Genomic DNA, 19,007 nt, shown 5'->3' on the forward strand with positions numbered 1-19,007 from the left:
CTAAATATATGATATTTTGCGACAATTGCGTTCTTTAATTTACTGCTTATTTACGTCGAAAACTACCGAACCCCAAGAGTCTGCTTCAGCTCCCAAACACTCCTTCCGCCCTACTGAATAGACTCACATTTCAATTGTTAATATTTTACAGACTGCTTTAATTCCGTCATTTCATTTTATTCTTAAATATGTTTGTAACTAACGATCAAGAGCGTGCCTCACCTTACCGAATACACTCACTTACGAACTGCAAAAATTAGAGAAATTACAATTCCGTTCATTCATTTTAATCTTAAGTATTTCAGTAAGTTACGATTAGCTACATTCTACTTAAACTTCTGAACACTCTTTTGGCTTAGTGACTGGACTCACTTTTGAAATATAAATATTTTATAATTTACCACAATCACACTCTTTCAGTTCATTTTTAAGTCCGTCGGCAATTGTAGTTCAGCAAGAGTTTGCTCAGTCTTTCAAATATTGCTTTTGCACATATGAATAGACTCGCTATTCAATTGCAATTGTCTGGCAATTGAGGAGAACTAAGTAATTCATTTTATTCTAAAATAGTTTAGTAAATAATAATCATCAAGACGCTGGTCCATATACGAAAACACAGCTTTCGCCATACTGAATATCCCCCTCCAATTGTAAATTACAGACAATTTACGACAATACTGTTCGTTCATTTTATACTAGCAATACTGTGCTCCATCTTTTACACTCACTTCGCCACTTTCCAAATACAAATATTTTACAATGTACAAATCCGTTCTTTCATTTTATTCTTATTTGATTCGATCAAATAAAGTCAGCTTCAGGTCTCAAACTCTCCTTTCACAATACTGAATCGTTTCACAATTCAACTGTAAATATCTCAGATACTACGACAATTCAGTTATTTCTTTTTATTCTTAAATATGTTTCCATCTAACTATCAAGAGCCTGCTTCATCTTCCAGACATTCTTTAACCTTACTGAATGAACTCACTTTCCATTTGTAAATATCTGACAAATTATTACAATTCCGTTCTTTCAATTTATTACTAAATATGTCCGTTACTAACAACCAGTAAGACTCTACTTCAACATTGAAAACCTAATTTCTTCCTGCTGACTTTACTCACTTTCCAATTGTAAATATCTTATAATTTCCGAGGCTACGAATATTTCAGTTTATTCTAAGTAGTTCAGTAATTAACGATCATCAAGAGTCTGCTCTATATACCAAGAACACACCTTTAGGCCTACTAAATGGAGTAACATTTCAGTTATAAATATCTGTTAATTGAAGTATGTTCCTTTCCGTCGTTTTATTTTTAAATATGTCAATAACTAACAATCTACAAGAGCCTGCATCAGCTTCCAAACACCTTTTCGAGCCACTGAACGGAGTCGCTTACAGATTGTAATTATTTGAGATATTACATCATCTCCGTTCTTCCTGTTAATTCTTAAATACATCATTTACTAACGACCAGCAAAATACTGATTCACCTATTAAGCACTGCCTTCCCCCTGTTGGGTTTACTCTCTTTAAAATTGTTAATATCTGGCAATCTTTGACAATTCCATTATTTCATTGTATTCTACTATATGTCTCACACTAACGACTACCAAGGGTCTACTTCAATTTCCAAACACTGCTTTCGGCCTGACCAATTGACTCGATTTTCAATTGTTATTCTCTTAATACTTTCATCAAATCGTTCTCTCATGTCATTTTTAAATGTGTCTTAAAATTGGGATCAGCAAACAGTCTGCATCAGATTCAATCACTCTTTTGCCTTACTAAATGGACTCACATTTCAATAGTAAAAATCTAATAGTTTACGACAATTCTGTTCTTCAGTTCATTCTTAAGCTTATTGGTAACTAGCGATCCCCAAAAGTATACTTCAACTTCTACACTCTCCTTTCGCCCTGCTAAAGAGATTCTCTTTTCAATTGTAAATATCTCACAATAGACAACACTTACGTTCCTTTATTTTACTCTTAAATATGTAATTAACTAACGATGAACGAGTGTATGCTTCATCTTCCAACACTCCTGTCGCCCAGCCAGATAGACTAATTTTTCAGTTACAAATATCTTTCAATGTATGGCAATTTTGTTCTTTCATTTTATTCTTAAATATTTCAGTAACTAACAACCAGCAAGAGTTTACTCGGCTTCCAAGGACTCCCTTCGCCCTATTGAATGAATCACTTTTCAATTGAAAATGTCTGACTATTTACGACTATTAGGTTTTTTCACTTTGTTCTTAAATATGACAGTGTCTAGCGATAATGAAATTCTATTTCATCTTTCGAACTCATCTTTTCTCTACTGCATACAAGAACTTTTAAATTATAAATATCCAACAATTTACGACAAGTTCTTTATTTCATCTTATTCTTAAATGTGTCTGCTTATCTGCATGAGTTTGATTCATCCTTCAAACACTACTTTCACTCTACAAAATAGATTAATTTTTCACTTCTCAATAGCAGAAAATTAAATACAATCCAGTTTGATCAATTTATTCTCATATATGTTACTAACTAACGAACAACAACAGTATGCTACATCCTCGAAACACTCTCTTCTGCATCCTGAATGGCATCAGTGTCATCGTAAATATCAACAATTTTCAACGAATCGTTTATTTCGCTTCATTCTTAAAAATGTCAAGAACTAACGATCATCATGAGTCTGCTTAATCTTCCAACCGCTCCTTTCACCTTTGTGAGTGGACCCACTATTCAAGTCGAAAAATTTTATAATTTACGAAAATTCCATTCTTCAAATTCATTCTTATCTCTGCTGACAGCTACCGACCACCAAGTGTCTGCTTTAGTTTCCAAACACACCATCGCCCTACTGAATAGACTCACATTTCAATTGTAAATATCTCACATAATACGATTCCGTTATTTCACTTTATTATTAAATTTTTTGTAACTAATGATCAAGAGCCTGCTTCATCTTTCAAACATTTCTTAACGTTACTTAATGGACTCGCTTACCAATTCTAAATATATGTGAAATTACTAAAATTATGTTCAGTTAATAACGACCAGCAATACACTCCTTAAGCTTCCAAACACGAATTACGGCCTGCTGAGTTTACTCAGTTTTCACTTCTAAATAACTGTTGAGTTTCGAGAATTCCATGTTTTAATTTTTTCTAATTCAGTTTATTAAGATTTAGCTTCGAGACACTCTTTTCGCCATACTATATAGAGACACTTTTAAAATGTAAAGATGTAAAAATTTAGGGCAATTGCGTTCTTTCATTGTATTCTGTATCATGTCGGAAATTATTGGTCTGCTTAATCTAGAAAACACTCCTTTCGAATTATTGGACTCACTTTTCAATTTTAAATAGCAATTTAGGACAATCCTGTGCATTCATTTGACTATTATATATGTCGTGCACCCCGATCAGAAGAGTCTACTTCAGTTTCCAAACATTCCTTTCTCCCTACTCAATAGACTTAGATTTCAATTGCAATTATCTGACTAATTACAATTTCGTTATTTCATTTTATCCCTAAATACGTCAGTGATTAACGATCTACAAGAGCCCGCTTCATCTTCAACTCACTCTTTTCGCCTTACTGAATGAACTCACCTGTCGTTTGTAAATTAACAAATTACGAAAATTCCGTTCTTTGATTTTCTTCTTAAATATGTCATTTACTAACGACCAGCTGGACTCTGATTCACCTATCAAACACCCCTATCGCCTTGCTGAATGTACTCAGTTTCCAGTAGTAATTATCTATTAATCTACGAGAGTACCTTTATTTCATTTTATTCTAAAATACTCCAGTTACTCACGATTATTAAGTGTCTGCTTCATAAACCAGAAACACAACTTAAGCTCTAATGAAATTACTAATTTTACAATTATAAATATGTGACAATTTACATCTGTTCCGTTCTGTGAAACTCAAATATTTCAGTAGCTAACGATCAGCAAGAGTTTGCTTAATATTCCAAACAGACTTTCCTTCTACTGGATAGATACGCTCTTCAATTGTAAATATGTTTCTACGACAATTCCATTCTGCCAATTTTTCGGAAATAAGTGTTGAACCAACGATCAGAAAGAGCCTGCTTCAGATACCGAACACTACTTTCTTCCTATTGCAAAGAACCCATTACAATTTTAATTATCTCACATTTTACCACAATTCCGTTTTTTCATTTTATCCTAATATATGTCGGCCACTAACGATCAATAATCTAATAAAAGTTCCAAAAACTCTTTTCGCCGTAATGAGTAGACTCGCTTTTCAATTGTAAATATCTCACAATTTACGACAGTTGCCATCTCCCATTTTATTCTTAAACATGTTGAAAAGTAACGATCATCATGGGTCTGCTTAATCTTCAAAAAACTGCTTTCGTCCTATTGAATAGACTGCCTTTTCAATTCTAAACATCCGACAATTTACGACAATACAATTATTTAATTTTATTCTAAAATAGTTCAGTAACTAACGATCATCAAGAGTGTCCTTTATATACCAAAATACATATTTATCCCTACTCAAACGACTCGCATTTAGATTGCAAATATCTGACAATATACGACTGTTTCGTTCTTTCATTATATTCATAAATATGCCAGTAACCAACGATCAAAAAGTGTCTAAATACTTCATCTTACCAAGAATTCTTGCGGCTTATATATTTGAATCAATCTTCAATTTTAAATATGTAATAATTTATGATATTTCAGTTTTTTAATTTTTTCTTAAATGTGTCAGTAACTAACGTTTAGAAACAGTCTACTTCAGTTTGAAAACATTCCTTTCGACCTACTCAATAAACGCGATTTAAAATATAAATATTTGATAATTTTCGACATATTCGTTATTACATTTTATTCTAATATATGTCGGCTTTCTGGTGAACAAACAACGTGCTCGAATATTTTAGAATAAAATGAATTAACGGAGTTCTCCTAAATTGCCAGACAATTGCAATTGAATAGCGAGTCTATTCATTAGCGCAAAAGCAATATTTGAAAGACTAATCAAACTCTTGCTGGACGACAGTTTAAATTAAACATGTCAGTAATTAACGATCAGGCAGAGTATACTTGAGCTTCCAAACACTCCTTTTTGCCCTACTGAATTGAATTTTTTTCATTTCAAAATATCTGACAATTTACGAAAATTCCGTCCTTTCATTTTATTCTTAAATATGTCAGAAGTTAACGATCAGCAAGAGTCTGCTTCATATTTGAATCAATCACTTCACCACTTTCCAAATATAAATACCTTAGAATGTACGACAATTCCGTTTACACATTTCATTCTTGTATATGTAGGGAACTATCGATCAGCAAGAGTCTACTTAAGCTTCCAATCACTTCTACTTCCTTACTGGGTGGATTCATTTACCAAAAGTAAGTATCTAACAAATTAAGACAATTCTATTCTTTCTTTTATTCTTAAATATGTTAGTAACTAAAGATTAGCAAGAGACTATTTCGTCTTCAATACACTCTTTCCGCCTTACTGAATGGCCTTACTTTCGAATTGTAAATGTGTGACAATTTTTCGAAAAATCCTTTGTTTCAATTTAATCTTAAGTATGTCGGCAACTAGTAATATCCAAGAGTCTTCTCTTCTGCATCTTTCAAACACTGCTCTCACCTTCCAGAGTTAACTCACTTTTCAATTGTAAATACCTTTAAACTAAATATGTTCCTTTGTCTCATTTTATTTTGAAATATATAAGTAACTATCAATCTGTAAGAGCGTTCGTAATCTTCCAAACGCTCCTTTCACCTCAGGAATCGGACTCACTATTCAAGTCTAAATATATGATGTTTTGCGACAAATTCCGTTCTTTAATTTACTGCTTATTTACGTTGAAAACTACGGAACCCCAAGCAGTACCGGCGGTAGGGCCGGGCGAGCCGGGCGACGGCCCGGGGCGCCAAATTTTAGGGGAGTTTGGGGGGCGCCAAAATCCTTGCTAAATTTATATTATTGTAAACGGTGAACTAAAAATTAACTTTTTCATAAATTGTGTAGCAACATTGGTTACTACCTCATGCCATAGGCTTCACTCTTTATAACAACCCCGGTTTCTTTTTGAATCTCCTATAAAGGAAATCCCTTCATCTCTTCACCTTATTTGTCTATATATAAAAAAAAATCTCCGCTGAAAAGCTAAATGGTATTGTTGAGAGTTGGGAGTTTTGAGCAACAATAACACGCTCTGACACTTACAACCGCCGCGGTGCCGACAATTGCACTCCTTGCGACAAAGCTATTTCGGCCGCTCTAACAATACACACAAACAATATTGAGTTATCGGCAACCAAAAAGAAATTAGTCCTTTTTGTACTGTCAAATGTCTCGTGAAAGAAAATTATAAATCAGAAGTCATGTACATGTAGTGCAGGGTTCATGGTGTGCGTGTTCTTCTTTTGTCTCCTGAATTTCGACTCTTAGTAGAAGAATCGTTGCGTTAATGTGTTCTTTATCAACATGTCGGAAAAAAGAAGCCTTCTGGAAATGTATACAGAAAAAGAAGAGCACAATTAGCGGCTGAAAATGAGAAACAGGCAGCAGCATTAAAGAAATTCTTTCGTACTCCTGAAACGGACAATAATGGAAATGAAAACGTAGAACCAGAGAATGAGGAAACCAGCAAGAAATCAATAAGTATTCCAGAAGATAACAACATAGTACAGGTAAGTAGGCCTACATTACGTAACATATTTTCGTTTTATTATGTTTAATAGAGAAGAGGTGTTTACGCACGTAGCGTCTTAGCAGGCTGGGGTGGGTAGGGTGGCGGCCTCTCAGATAGGCAGCGAACTTCAGGCTCAAAGAAAGTTCTTTCCTCATTGATATAAGTAGCAATAATTACATTCTATTCCAACACTGATTCTTGATACATGTACCAAAGCGATAAGACTTTTTCTCGTTAGATGTGTATTAACCAACTTTAGCTGGATTTCAAGCATTCATCTATTAATTAAGTAGAGGGCCTCCGTAGTCTAGAGGTTAAAGTGTTGGACTCATGTCTACGTGCTCCTGGGTTCAATGCTCAGACTTTCCGCTTTTCAACGGCAGGAAAACTGGGGAGTCACATAAATAAAGATATGACGGTCACTTGGCCTGCAAAGCTCCTAATACGCCTGTTGGCGGATAGTGACACGACCAGCTAACCCGCGTTCTGTTACCCAGGTGGAGGAATTTTTACCACTCGCTATCAGATGGCGTTGGAGCAGGCCCAGGATCTATTGGTCTGCCGTGCCAGTAATTATTATTATTACTATTATTATTATTATTATTATTATTATTATTATTATTATTATTATTATTATTATTATTATTATTTTTATTATTATTATTATTATTATTATTATTATTATCATTATTATTATTATTATTATTATTATTATTATTATTAGTAGTAGTAGTAGTAGTAGTAGTAGTAGTAGTAGTAGTAGTATCGTCTACTAACTAAAATTGTGAAGAGTTAAAATGTATGATTGTTACCGTTAACAGATCCCCGTGGAGTTTCGCCATCACAAATTTTGCAATAGACCCATTATTTCAGAAACATATCGTAAATAAGTAACATGTACCAGTGTAAGACTTTATAGATTATATTTCTATCCAATACGATTAACGTGACTTAAAAAAAAAAAGTGTTCGGGCTTCGGCAGGTAATTTGAATGCATTCGCATCTATTTTATGAATGCGCTGATTCTTGATGATTTTCACAACACAAAGTTGTTAATGAATACGGAGAGAATTTAATTTTTATGTACAGTTAGCAAAAGAAAAAATGAGAACATTCTTACCTAGATTCTGTAAGAATCGCCCCATTTTTTGTTTTCCTAACTGTACATTTTCACGATGAACACGGAATATGTAGATTCAATATTTATACGCAGCTATTTTATCATTTATGCATTTTCTTCACCTTTAGAATACAAATTAAATATATATATTTTTTATTTTAAGAAAAGAAACTTTATTTGTAACGTATTAGTTCTTTTCCTTTCCACAGGTGGATCGATCGATTACGAGCATTTCGCAGGAGGAAGAAGAACAATTGAAATCTGGAACAATTGATATACGAAACGAAGATGGATCAGCATTTCCACAGGAAATTGTAATAGACGTAAGTTAAACATTTTGCTATTTGAATAAACATACAATTGCATGTTGGTTGAATATCACGCAATTACAGTATTGTGTAAAATATAAGAGGAAATGCAGTGAAGCATAATTACTTTTGTTATTAGAGTACATTGCAATTCGACAGACATAAATTATAAATTCGACAGACCGACAATTGTTTCTAAATATCTTGTACCAATATGTTCATGACGGCCTAGCTTATATATATATATAGTTAGCTAGTAGGATTAAATTAACTATGTTTCACTTACTTTCCATGAATCATATACAATATTATTGATTTTCTTTGGTTTAATTTGATGGGTGTTGTAGATGAATGGGCCATTTCGACCTGAACTCGGGATATAAATCGAATTATTATTTTTGTAACAAATAAACAAGCAGTAGAACTGATTAGAGACTTTTCACTAACTGACATTTTTTAAAAAAATCTTTTAACAGACTATAGTTTGGCCACATACATTTTACTGTAATTATTTTTTTTAATCTGTTGGAAAAATGAAAATACTGAGGTTCAAACTGTATATGCTTTTGTATTGTAATATAAGAAAGCTCATAATTTGCCTGCTATTAGTAATTAATTTATGATGATGATTGGTGTTCTTCCCGGAGGCATGTGTTTGACCCCGAAGGTCTCTCAGCAAGGTGAAACCATGGTGGCTTTGCATTGTTTTCCATGGGATGATGATGACGTTCTAAGGGCGGGATCCGAACCACTTGTCTCCTCATCGAGAATCGAACCCGAGCTCCCTTAGTTATAAGGCGATGAGCTTAACCAGTCGTTCTGCGGAGACACCAATTAAATTATAACATGCCAAATATATAAACAATCAATCAAAAACATCTTTAGGGTCACACTTACTCAATTTTTGGAATTCATTTCTTGTGCCTAAATGCATAATATCACTGTATTCCATTCAAGTTGCTTTGACGGAAGACATATGGGATAACATTTTTTTAAAATAATAATATGTAATATTTATTGCCTTAGTGGTTGAATGACTAGCAGACTCACATTTGATGCAAGAGTTAGCGGATTCTATCCCCCAAGGCTTTTTATATTGAGCATCGCAAGGAAATCGGAAAGCTTTTCAAATAATATAAAGTACCAAACTCTAATCCAGAAAGCCCCAAAACATTACGATGCAAGTCAACTAACTTATCACATACCAACCCACCACATTTAAAGAGAAAGAAAAGAAGGACACAGTCAGTGGTGTTTCGGAGCTTAAAAAACAGAGTTTAGTTTTAATTAGTGTATAATAATGTGCATATTTTAAAGAAAATACAGATAGTAAGAAATACAAACTTGCTAAGAATAATGTTCAAAGAAATGTTGTTTTCAAAGTTGCATATTTCTTAGGTTAAGTCAGCCACGAACATGTTTGTATCCCGGTTGATCTGGTCGTTCATTACTGATTCAACTTCGTAAGAGGCATTTGTGGAGCCAATCAGGGTCAAGGCATTTAACCACATTACAGCACTTCAATGCTGAAAGCGAGAATCCTGGGTACGGCTTCAGAAATCCTGGGCAGATTCTCCTATGTATACAAAAGAACATGACGTGGACGTCTTATATTCGCACGAAACCTGTATTTATTTATTTATTTATTTACTTCAATTATTATTAAACTTTTCCTCTCCCCCTCTTTATTTATTTATATCTCACATTTATCGGAGGCTTATTGGTCATGCGCCATTCTAAGTTTTGTGCTTATCCCCGGATGATCTAGCTGCTTGAATATCCCCCACCCCCACCCCACCCATCTTCGGTGCAAGCCTACCATCTTTAAAAATTATGAACACAATTTTAAAAATTCCATTCAAGTTTTAGTCACTTATTCTTTGTTAGAAGACAATGTTTAAAATAAATTTAACAATATACAATATTTTCTACTGACTTTTTTTTTTCAGGTGTTGGAATCACAATCAATCGATCTTGATGATCCAGGAAATTGGCCAGAACATATTACGGACAGAATGCGTCAGATACTTGTTAGACGAGGTCCAGTTCAAGTCTCCAAACGAGAGTTCCCAGTAAACAGCGAGGGTCGGCGATTTACTACAAGTAACTACAAAAGACGTCTGCACAATGGAGAAGAAGTTGCTCGTAGTTGGCTTATTTCTTCAGTGACTAAGGATGCAATATTTTGTTTCTGTTGCCGTCTTTTCGGTGGTACTACAATGTCACTCTCTTCTCGTGAAGGTTTTTCGGATTGGAAGCATATGTCCGGACTGTTATCAGACCATGAAAGATCTTTGACTCACATGAAGGCTTTCCAATCGTGGTTTGAACTTGCAAACCGATTACAGTCAGGTAAAACAGTTGACGCTGAAAACCAAGCAATTATTCGCAATGAAACTGAGCGTTGGAAAGAGGTTCTCAAACGACTGCTGTGTATAATTCAGTTTCTTGCTTCCCAGAACTTGGCATTTCGTGGTCAAAATGACACTATTTACTCAAGAAACAACGGCAATTTTCTCAAACTAGTTGAGTGTATTGCACAGTTTGATGTTACTATGGCTGAGCATTTGCGACGAATAACATGTAAAGAGACACATGTACATTATTTGAGCAAGGACATTCAAAATGAAATAATTGAACTCCTTGGGTCAAAAATAAAGGATAAAATTTTGACTGATCTAATGAAAGCGACATATTATTCCGTAATATTAGATTGTACACCAGACGTAAGTCATACAGAGCAAATGACACTAATTGTTCGTTTCGTGAAGGTAGAACTGGGTAAGGAACCATCCATTGAAGAACATTTTTTGGGATTTTTGTGCATAAATGATTCTTCAGGAGAAGGACTAACTACCACTATTTTGGAAGAATTAGAAAAACTGAAAATTCCTCTCTCAAACATGCGTGGCCAAGGGTATGATAACGGTGCCAATATGAAAGGAAAGCACTCAGGCGTTCAAAAAAGAATATTAGATCTAAATAGTCGAGCATTTTTTGTCCCTTGTAGCTCCCATTCATTGAATTTGGTTGTGAATGATTCTGCAATGTGCTGTAGTGAGGCTGTAAATTTTTTTGCTTTATTGCAAGAAGTATACAATTATTTTTCTAGTTCCACATATCGTTGGTCTGTTCTGCAAAAACATATATCGAATTTCACTTTGAAACCTCTTAATGATACTAGATGGGAGAGTTGTATTGATGCTGTCAAATCGTTTCGCTACCAGTTAGGAGAAATTTACGATGCTCTTTTCGAAGCATCAAAGGACTCAAAGATAGACGTTATGGGCAAAAATAAGGCTTGTTCCCTGGCTAGGAAGCTTCTGAATTTAAGTTCGTTTGTGTTGTGGTGTTTTGGTATGAAGTTCTTTCTTGTGTTAATGTGGTTAGCCATGTTTTCCAACAAGAATCAGTGGACATTCAGCAAGCAGTTGATCTGCTTAAGAAAACCAAGTGTCGCCTTGAGAACATGCGAAGTGATGAAGGTTTCCAGAATATTTTGGTTGATGCCAAAGTAATTGCTGAAGAGCTCGACATTCAACCACAATTTGAGAATGAACCAAAACTCCGAGCTAGAAAAGTCAAACGACAATTTTTGTATGAATCTGAAGACAAACCGATTAATGATCCATACAGTGCGTTTAAATGCAACTTCTATTTTTGCACATTAGACACAATTATCTGTTCCCTGAATGAAAGATTTCAACAACTGAAGCAGCACAGCGAAATATTTGGGTTTTTGTATGACATCCATCCAATAACGGACAAAGAGTATTTACTAAAGTGTTGCAAGGACTTACAACTATCCTTAACAGACAAAGATCACTGTGATATTGACGGATTTCAGTTATATCAAGAGCTCTTACTTTTACCTTCATTTCTCGGTTCTGAAAGTGGGAGCAAACCGATGCAAGTACTTACATATATTTGCAAGAACTCCCTTATTGGGTTATTTCCAAATGCAGCTATTGCTCTAAGAATCTTACTAACTATTCCTGTAAGTGTAGCTTCAGCAGAAAGAAGTTTCTCCAAGTTGAAACTTATAAAGAACTACCTACGATCAACGATGACGCAAGAGCGTCTTGTAGGCCTTTCTATGATGTCTATTGAATGTGATGTTCTGTGTGAGCTTGACACTGATACTTTAATTAAAGACTTTGCAGAGAAAAAGGCACGAGAAGTTAACTTTACTTAGCATTGTAAACAAGTCAAAGGACAATTTGCATTAAAACTGTATAAAGATATAAAATTATATTACTGGTTGTATTATTTGTATTACGAAATCTTTGTACAATGCTGTTACAAAATATATTTGTATGTTCTTTTGTTCATATATGTGTTCTCTTTCGCAGTTAACAAGGTTGTTTATGTATATATGTGTAAATAAATGCTGTATCGCATCATCAATCTTAATTTTATATAAATCGTTGTTTCTTGAATCGTTCTGTAAATTTTTAATCAGTGACGTAGAATATTTTGCATGCTCAGGTGTAAATAATTGTTTCGTATATCGTTAACCAAAACTTACTCTGTGTATTTAACTGACAAAAATTAAGATCTTACTCAGTTTGATAATTGATTCTTATAGTTATAGAGTTCAAAGAGTTATCCTTTAAAAGCAGCTATCTGTAAGGTAGCATAGCAAATTTAAACTCAGTAATACCAATGGGTTGTAGAGGGCGCCATATGGATTCTTTGCCCGGGTGATATTTTCCCCTTCCGCCGGCCCTGACCCCAAGAGTCTGCTTCAGCTCCCAAACACTCCTTTCGCCCTACTGAATAGACTCACATTTGAATTCGTAATATTTCACAGACTGCTTTAATTCCGTCATTTCATTTTATTCTTAAATATGTTTGTAACTAACGATCAAGAGCCTGGATCATCTTCCAGAGACACTTCAACCTTACCGAATACACTCACTTACGAACTGCAAATATTAGACAAATTACAATTCCGTTCTTTCTTTTTACTCTTAAGTATTTCAGTAAGTTACAATTAGCTACATTCTACTTAAACTTCTAAACACTCTTTCGGCTTAGTGAATGGATTCACTTTTGAAAAATAAATATTTTATAATTTACCACAATCACACTCTTTCAGTTCATTTTTAAGTCTGTCGGCAACTGTCGTTCAGCAAGAGTTTGCTCAGTCTTTTAAATATTGCTTTTGCACATATGAATAGACTCCTTATTCAATTGCAATTGTCTGGCAATGTAGGAGAACTAAGTTAATTCATTTTGGTCCAAAATAGTATAGTAAGTAAGAGTAGATTGGTTACCTAACTACCAGCGCACTTTCCCCCTCCACCCCTGACTACTAAAAATTATGAACCCGCCACTGAACTTAAATAAAGAAGGTGAGAGCAAAGTAGATTAGATATTGTACACTGCTCATATGCTTTTATGACACTTAAAATCATAAAAACTTACATCTAAAACTTACATCTAAAAACTTATAATCTAAAACTATTTCTCTTCTATCTTATAATGTCCCCATGGTAGGGTATTGACCCCATCCTTTAAAACACATCTTTTATCATCCACGCAACTTAAAGCTAACTTATTTACTTCTATACTGTACAAATCGTGCTTATAACTTCTAATCAAATTCATCTTCTTATAATATTCTTTTTGGCTAATCAAACAGTCCTTATACTCGTTAAATGACAGTTCTTTATACACGACACTCTTCTTAACACCTTTAGCCTTCTTACAACACTTTTCCTTATCGAACTTACCTTTAAAGTCTTTATCTGTTAAATCTATTTGAGGTGCTTTTATACTGTACATCTTACTTCTTAAACCTACAAACTCTTCTATCATTGCACCTTTTATCTCATCCTTCATCTTACCAAGTACTTTCTTATTGATTTGTGGTATCTTATATTTGTTATCTTTAGGGTAGTCACTGGTATCGAAGTAATCAATGTAGTTTTTCATGTTCTCGTACACATCTTCTGTTTGGATATGATATATATAGCTATCAGTATCTGTATAACATACTTCTATTTTGTCTTGGTATTTTGGTTTCATCACATTGTAATGGAAGTCGTACATTAAATATTTCGATAGATCTAAGATACTCATTCCAACATATATTGGTTTATTGAAAGTTAATTTTGTTTTATTCATTATGATCGCACATAGATTCTTAGTATAAATAATTCTATCTTTAAAATTTGGTTTAGCAATTAGTTTTTCTACTCTTGCTGGATCACATTCTATTTTTATAGTATTACATCTCTTTCTAATATTTTCCATAGTTTTTCCAAAAACTGAATTGTTCATGAGCTTATAAAAGTTTTTTTCAAAGTCATTTGTTGCTCTAGTTCTCATCTGCGTGTTTAAATCAATATATTTCTTTAACCAATCTGATTGTTCGAACTCTATTACTCGGTGTATCTTGTTAAGTTTTAATCCAAGTGAAAGACATTGTTTTAGGTTTCGATAGTGAATTACATATTTTTCTTTGTCATATAGGGTTGTTAAGAGTTTTGATTGTTTTGAACCAGGTGGACACATGTTTTGAGGTGCTAATGGGTAGTCTTGGTGATAGTCATGCAATTCTTTAGGATATTCAAGATCAACTTCTAATATGTAACCAGTATCAGAATAATCAGGTATATTTGTGAAATCTATTTCTCTTATCTCATCTTCACTTAACCATCTGAATCCCTTATACGGCATATATTGACTCATTGCCCACCCATACAAGTTATTGGCATCTAGATACATTAAGTAAGAATCTTCTTTATTCTTATTGTAATCTTCCATATACTTATTGTTTGCTTTCACATATCTTTTTGAGCATTGACTAATCCCACCTCTTATACCTTTCTCTATCATCAATACCATATCGTAATCAGTTAATAGCTCTAGTTTTATAGTTGTCATCTTTAACATTGCATCCCAAGCTAAACCTGGTGCTGTCATATACCAAGCTGGATCGAGACCATAAGCTTTAAGACATGTTTCTCCAAAGTTCTCAAACACATCCGCTAATAACAACACATCGGTTTTTAGATATAAGTCATGGTATTGTCCGAGATTCTTAATTTTAAATGTTTTCCACACTTTCTTTGCATGCTTATAATCCTCATCACTTATATGTGTTTAGGTTAGCTTATTGTAGAATGCTTCCTTTGGTGGTAATTTTCTTTTTCTAAACCTAGCCCAATTGTTAACATAATCGTACGGGTAAACACCTTTTCTTGTTACAAGGTTAAATTGTTCTTCATCAGGATAGAAGTGTTGTGTGTGCACCATTTGTTCTCTCGTTAGGTTTGATGATAATTTGTCTAAACTACATGCCATAAATCTAAATGAATCTACGAATTTTAATTTGATAGTTCCAACTTTTTTACTGAATGATATGTAGCGTTGCTCGTTATTAGGTATTAATTCTATTTGTTCTTTATTACATCCTAACTCTTTTATAAACAAGTGAGAGTCATATCCAGATAGGTTATGTATAATCACTGGTACAAACTTTGGTACTTTAACTTTTAAATTGCAGTTATTACATAGAGGTGCTACAAACTCTCCTGTTATATGATCGTGATGTTTAACCTTGTGGTTTTCTGGTGTATATTTTACTTTACAGTAAGAGCAGGATTCGGATTGGTTGAACTCTTTACTCTGACTTTTTGTTAATGGTAATTCGTTATTTTGTTTGTATATGTTCGATATGTGTTTGGCTTCTTTTGTTAACAGTCTTATAAATTTAGTAGCAGCGTTCTTACCTCTATACACAACAGGATTAGTTTTACTTCCATCACTTTTTACAATATAGTAACACAACCCAGATGGTTTGTGCTGTTGATATTTTTTGGTATATGACTCATCTTCTGGATAACATTGTTTACTTCCCATAACCTTATGTAGCAGACATTCAAAATCAGCGTAAATCACAAATGGCAACTTCATCGTAAATTGATAGTTTTTAAATTCAACGTATGTATCTTTCGGTGGCATTTCTATCTTAACAGCTTCGTGAGTGGAACAATCTTTTTCGTGTTTATCTAATGCACTTTGTGAGTAAAAATATAACAAGCATCTATCACATAAGTATTTTCGAGCTCTCCATTTAGTTATTTGGCTGCTTACTAATCTACTTAGATCTTTAATCCAACAATAGTGTGTTTTAACTTGGTCTTCATTTTGTTCTTTTACATATAATAAATTCACATGGATGTCTTTCTTGTTTTTAGTATGATATAAAACGTATATTGTATATTTTCCATCATCACTATATCTATAAACGTTAAATGATATATTGAGTCGTCTTTCAATTTTTGGGATGTCACTTAGTTTTACAGGAAAATGAATATCTTTTAATATTGTTTCTAAGTCTTTAACAACTTGCTTGTACTTTGGTGGTCGTTGAGGATCTTTTTCAACAGGATGCAATGCAGAGGCAATTGAATACAAGAAACATTTTTCATCTTTGTTCTTTACATTGATAACTGCTTGTTTTCTTTTGATTTCCTTTGGTAGTTCTATATATGATGATCCTCTATATGGTGCATATTTATTAAGAGCTAACTCCAAGTAGTTTATATTTGTAAGAGTCCATCCAGAACCTCTAGCTTGGAACTCGTCCATTCTTGCTCGTAATATTTGTTTAGCATCACTTATGAATTCTTTTAGATTGGTTGATTGGAATACCTCTTTGTTATTGATGTTGAAGTAAATGTCTTGAATCTCTTTACCTTTCTTATATTGGCAGCTTATTAGGAGATTAGCCTTTAACGATCCATGTTTTTGTAAGCTGATGTTCAATCTATTTATTAAAGCCTTTGATGTTGAATTGATATATAGTTCTAGAGGATCATGTTCTTTATAAGTTGTTGTAAATCTCCATGTTTCTAATCTTGATTTGAATGCTGTGCTTTTAAGTTTTACATCGATTGGTTGTGATTCAACTTTGATTCTTGGGTCTTCAAATACTTCTTGTTGAAATGGGTATATATTTCTAATCTGCCTTCTGCTTTGTTCATCGTCATGTTGTTTAAGAAGGTCTATTAGTTCTGCTTTTCTTAATCGGGAATATCGTCTGATTCCCCTCTCTTTACATTGTCGTCTTAACTCTACTACAGTAAATCTATTATAATTATTCATCCTATTTATTATATAGAAAATCTTCGTTAGTACTCTTCACCGGGTTATTTCAGCTCATTTTCATTTTTTCTAACACATTGTTTAAACATCTGCACGCGTCCGCCATTGCCTACATATGTTTCCTCGTTGTGTTAGTCTAGAACTTTCATGGGATTAACCCATCAAAGTCACATATACACATTTAAAACTGATTCATTTTTGTAAGTTTACTCACCATCATCATCATCATAATCATCACTACCATATTTGTATTCATCATCACTACTCAAATCAGATGTTTTTTGTTGCATTACTAATAACTCTTTTTCCTTCAACAGTATCTGCTTCTCTAGTAGTGTTGCTAAGAGTTTAAGATCATGATGAATTAGTTCAAGTCTATCATGTAATAAATCAAAATCTTTCTCCATATTTGTCATATAGAAAACCAACAAAAAATGAAATAAATTTAAAAATCTAAGAATAAAAACTAACATGACTAGTGCTAAGGAAATATTGTCTTACAAACCTGTATTTGATTGTGTATGTAAATATTTAGATATTGGTGGTTATAATGATGAAGACAAAATAAATTTTAGCATGTCCATAGGTATGTTAGATCATTTGTTCAAGAAAGCCGCTAAAGAAAACAACTCATTTCTTACACAAAACATTCTCTATGCGAACGTTATGAACTTGTCAGATGAAATATTAGATTCACTGACTGATGAACAGTGGCTATCTATAGGCTATGATGATTATGAGGAGGATTATAACTATGATCACATTACAGAAGACTTCATACGCAAATATCTGCAGAAAGTTAATTTGAGTGAAATATGTTTATGGAAAAATTTATCGGAAGAGTTTATAAGAGAATTAGCTGATAAAGTTGATTGGGAGATTATTTCAGGAAGCCAAGACTTATCAGAAGACTTTATAAGAGAATTTGCAGATAGAGTTGATTGGAAAGAAGTATCGTATCACCAAAAGCTATCTGAAGAATTTATTAATGAGTTTATAGATAAAGTTGATTTTGATGCTATATCTTACAAAAACGAACTCTCTGAAGCCTTTATACGAAAACATGTAGATAGAGTTAATTGGTGGTACATATCTGGAACTCGTCAATTATCAGAAAACTTTATAAGAGATTACGCTGGCAAAGTAGATTGGGAAATGATTTCAATGTCTCAAAATTTAACAGAAGAATTTATTGCAGAGTTCGAAGGTAGAGTTCATTGGCATAACATTTCAACTTATCAAGACCTATCTATAGACTTTATATATTCATTTAGACATTACGTAGATTGGAGAGCTATAATAAGAAAATATCATAATAATCCCAATTTAGGTGATATGTTGAATGTAGCATTTGCTGTTGCAGCAGAGGGTAATGTTTAACTAATTATCTTTTATGGCTATTATACCATAAAAGTTGTATGTTTGAAAGGGGTCCAGTTGTAACCAAATCTTCTTCTGGTAGGGATGTTCAAAACTCATTACCTTTACCTTTACAAATCTCTTATACTCAAAAACAAATCAACAACAAACTCATCGTCGTATTCTCCTTCAATATCCACGTGACAACCATACGAAACAACACAGCTGTATTTTTCTTTGACTTTGTTTAGGAGGTTGACTGAGTTTGGATCTTTGGTTTCTGATAACACTGACATTCTTGGGTACTTTTCTTTAAGACACTGAAGTCTTGCTTTGATGTTTCGCTGCTGAACCCTCCCAACCCAATATTTGTATGACTCGTAACGCCTAACCT

The 19,007-nt window shown here is 33.5% G+C and overlaps 1 protein-coding gene across 1 annotated transcript; it reads left to right on the plus strand.

Annotated features, from left to right (window-relative positions):
* The first annotated feature begins 3,675 nt into the window (after positions 1–3,675).
* On the plus strand, positions 3,676–12,329 carry LOC145665290 (zinc finger MYM-type protein 1-like). Its single transcript, XM_081732584.1, has 5 exons — positions 3,676–3,759; positions 6,513–6,704; positions 8,036–8,149; positions 10,084–11,471; positions 11,525–12,329. The coding sequence occupies exons 1-5, from the start codon at positions 3,676–3,678 to the stop codon at positions 12,327–12,329; spliced, it is 2,583 nt and encodes an 860-aa protein (XP_081588710.1).
* The last annotated feature ends 6,678 nt before the right edge of the window (positions 12,330–19,007 follow it).

Source organism: Thermobia domestica, chromosome 11 (assembly GCF_964235325.1).
Source record: "Thermobia domestica chromosome 11, izTheDome1.hap1.1, whole genome shotgun sequence".
Lineage (NCBI taxonomy): Eukaryota > Metazoa > Arthropoda > Insecta > Zygentoma > Lepismatidae > Thermobia > Thermobia domestica.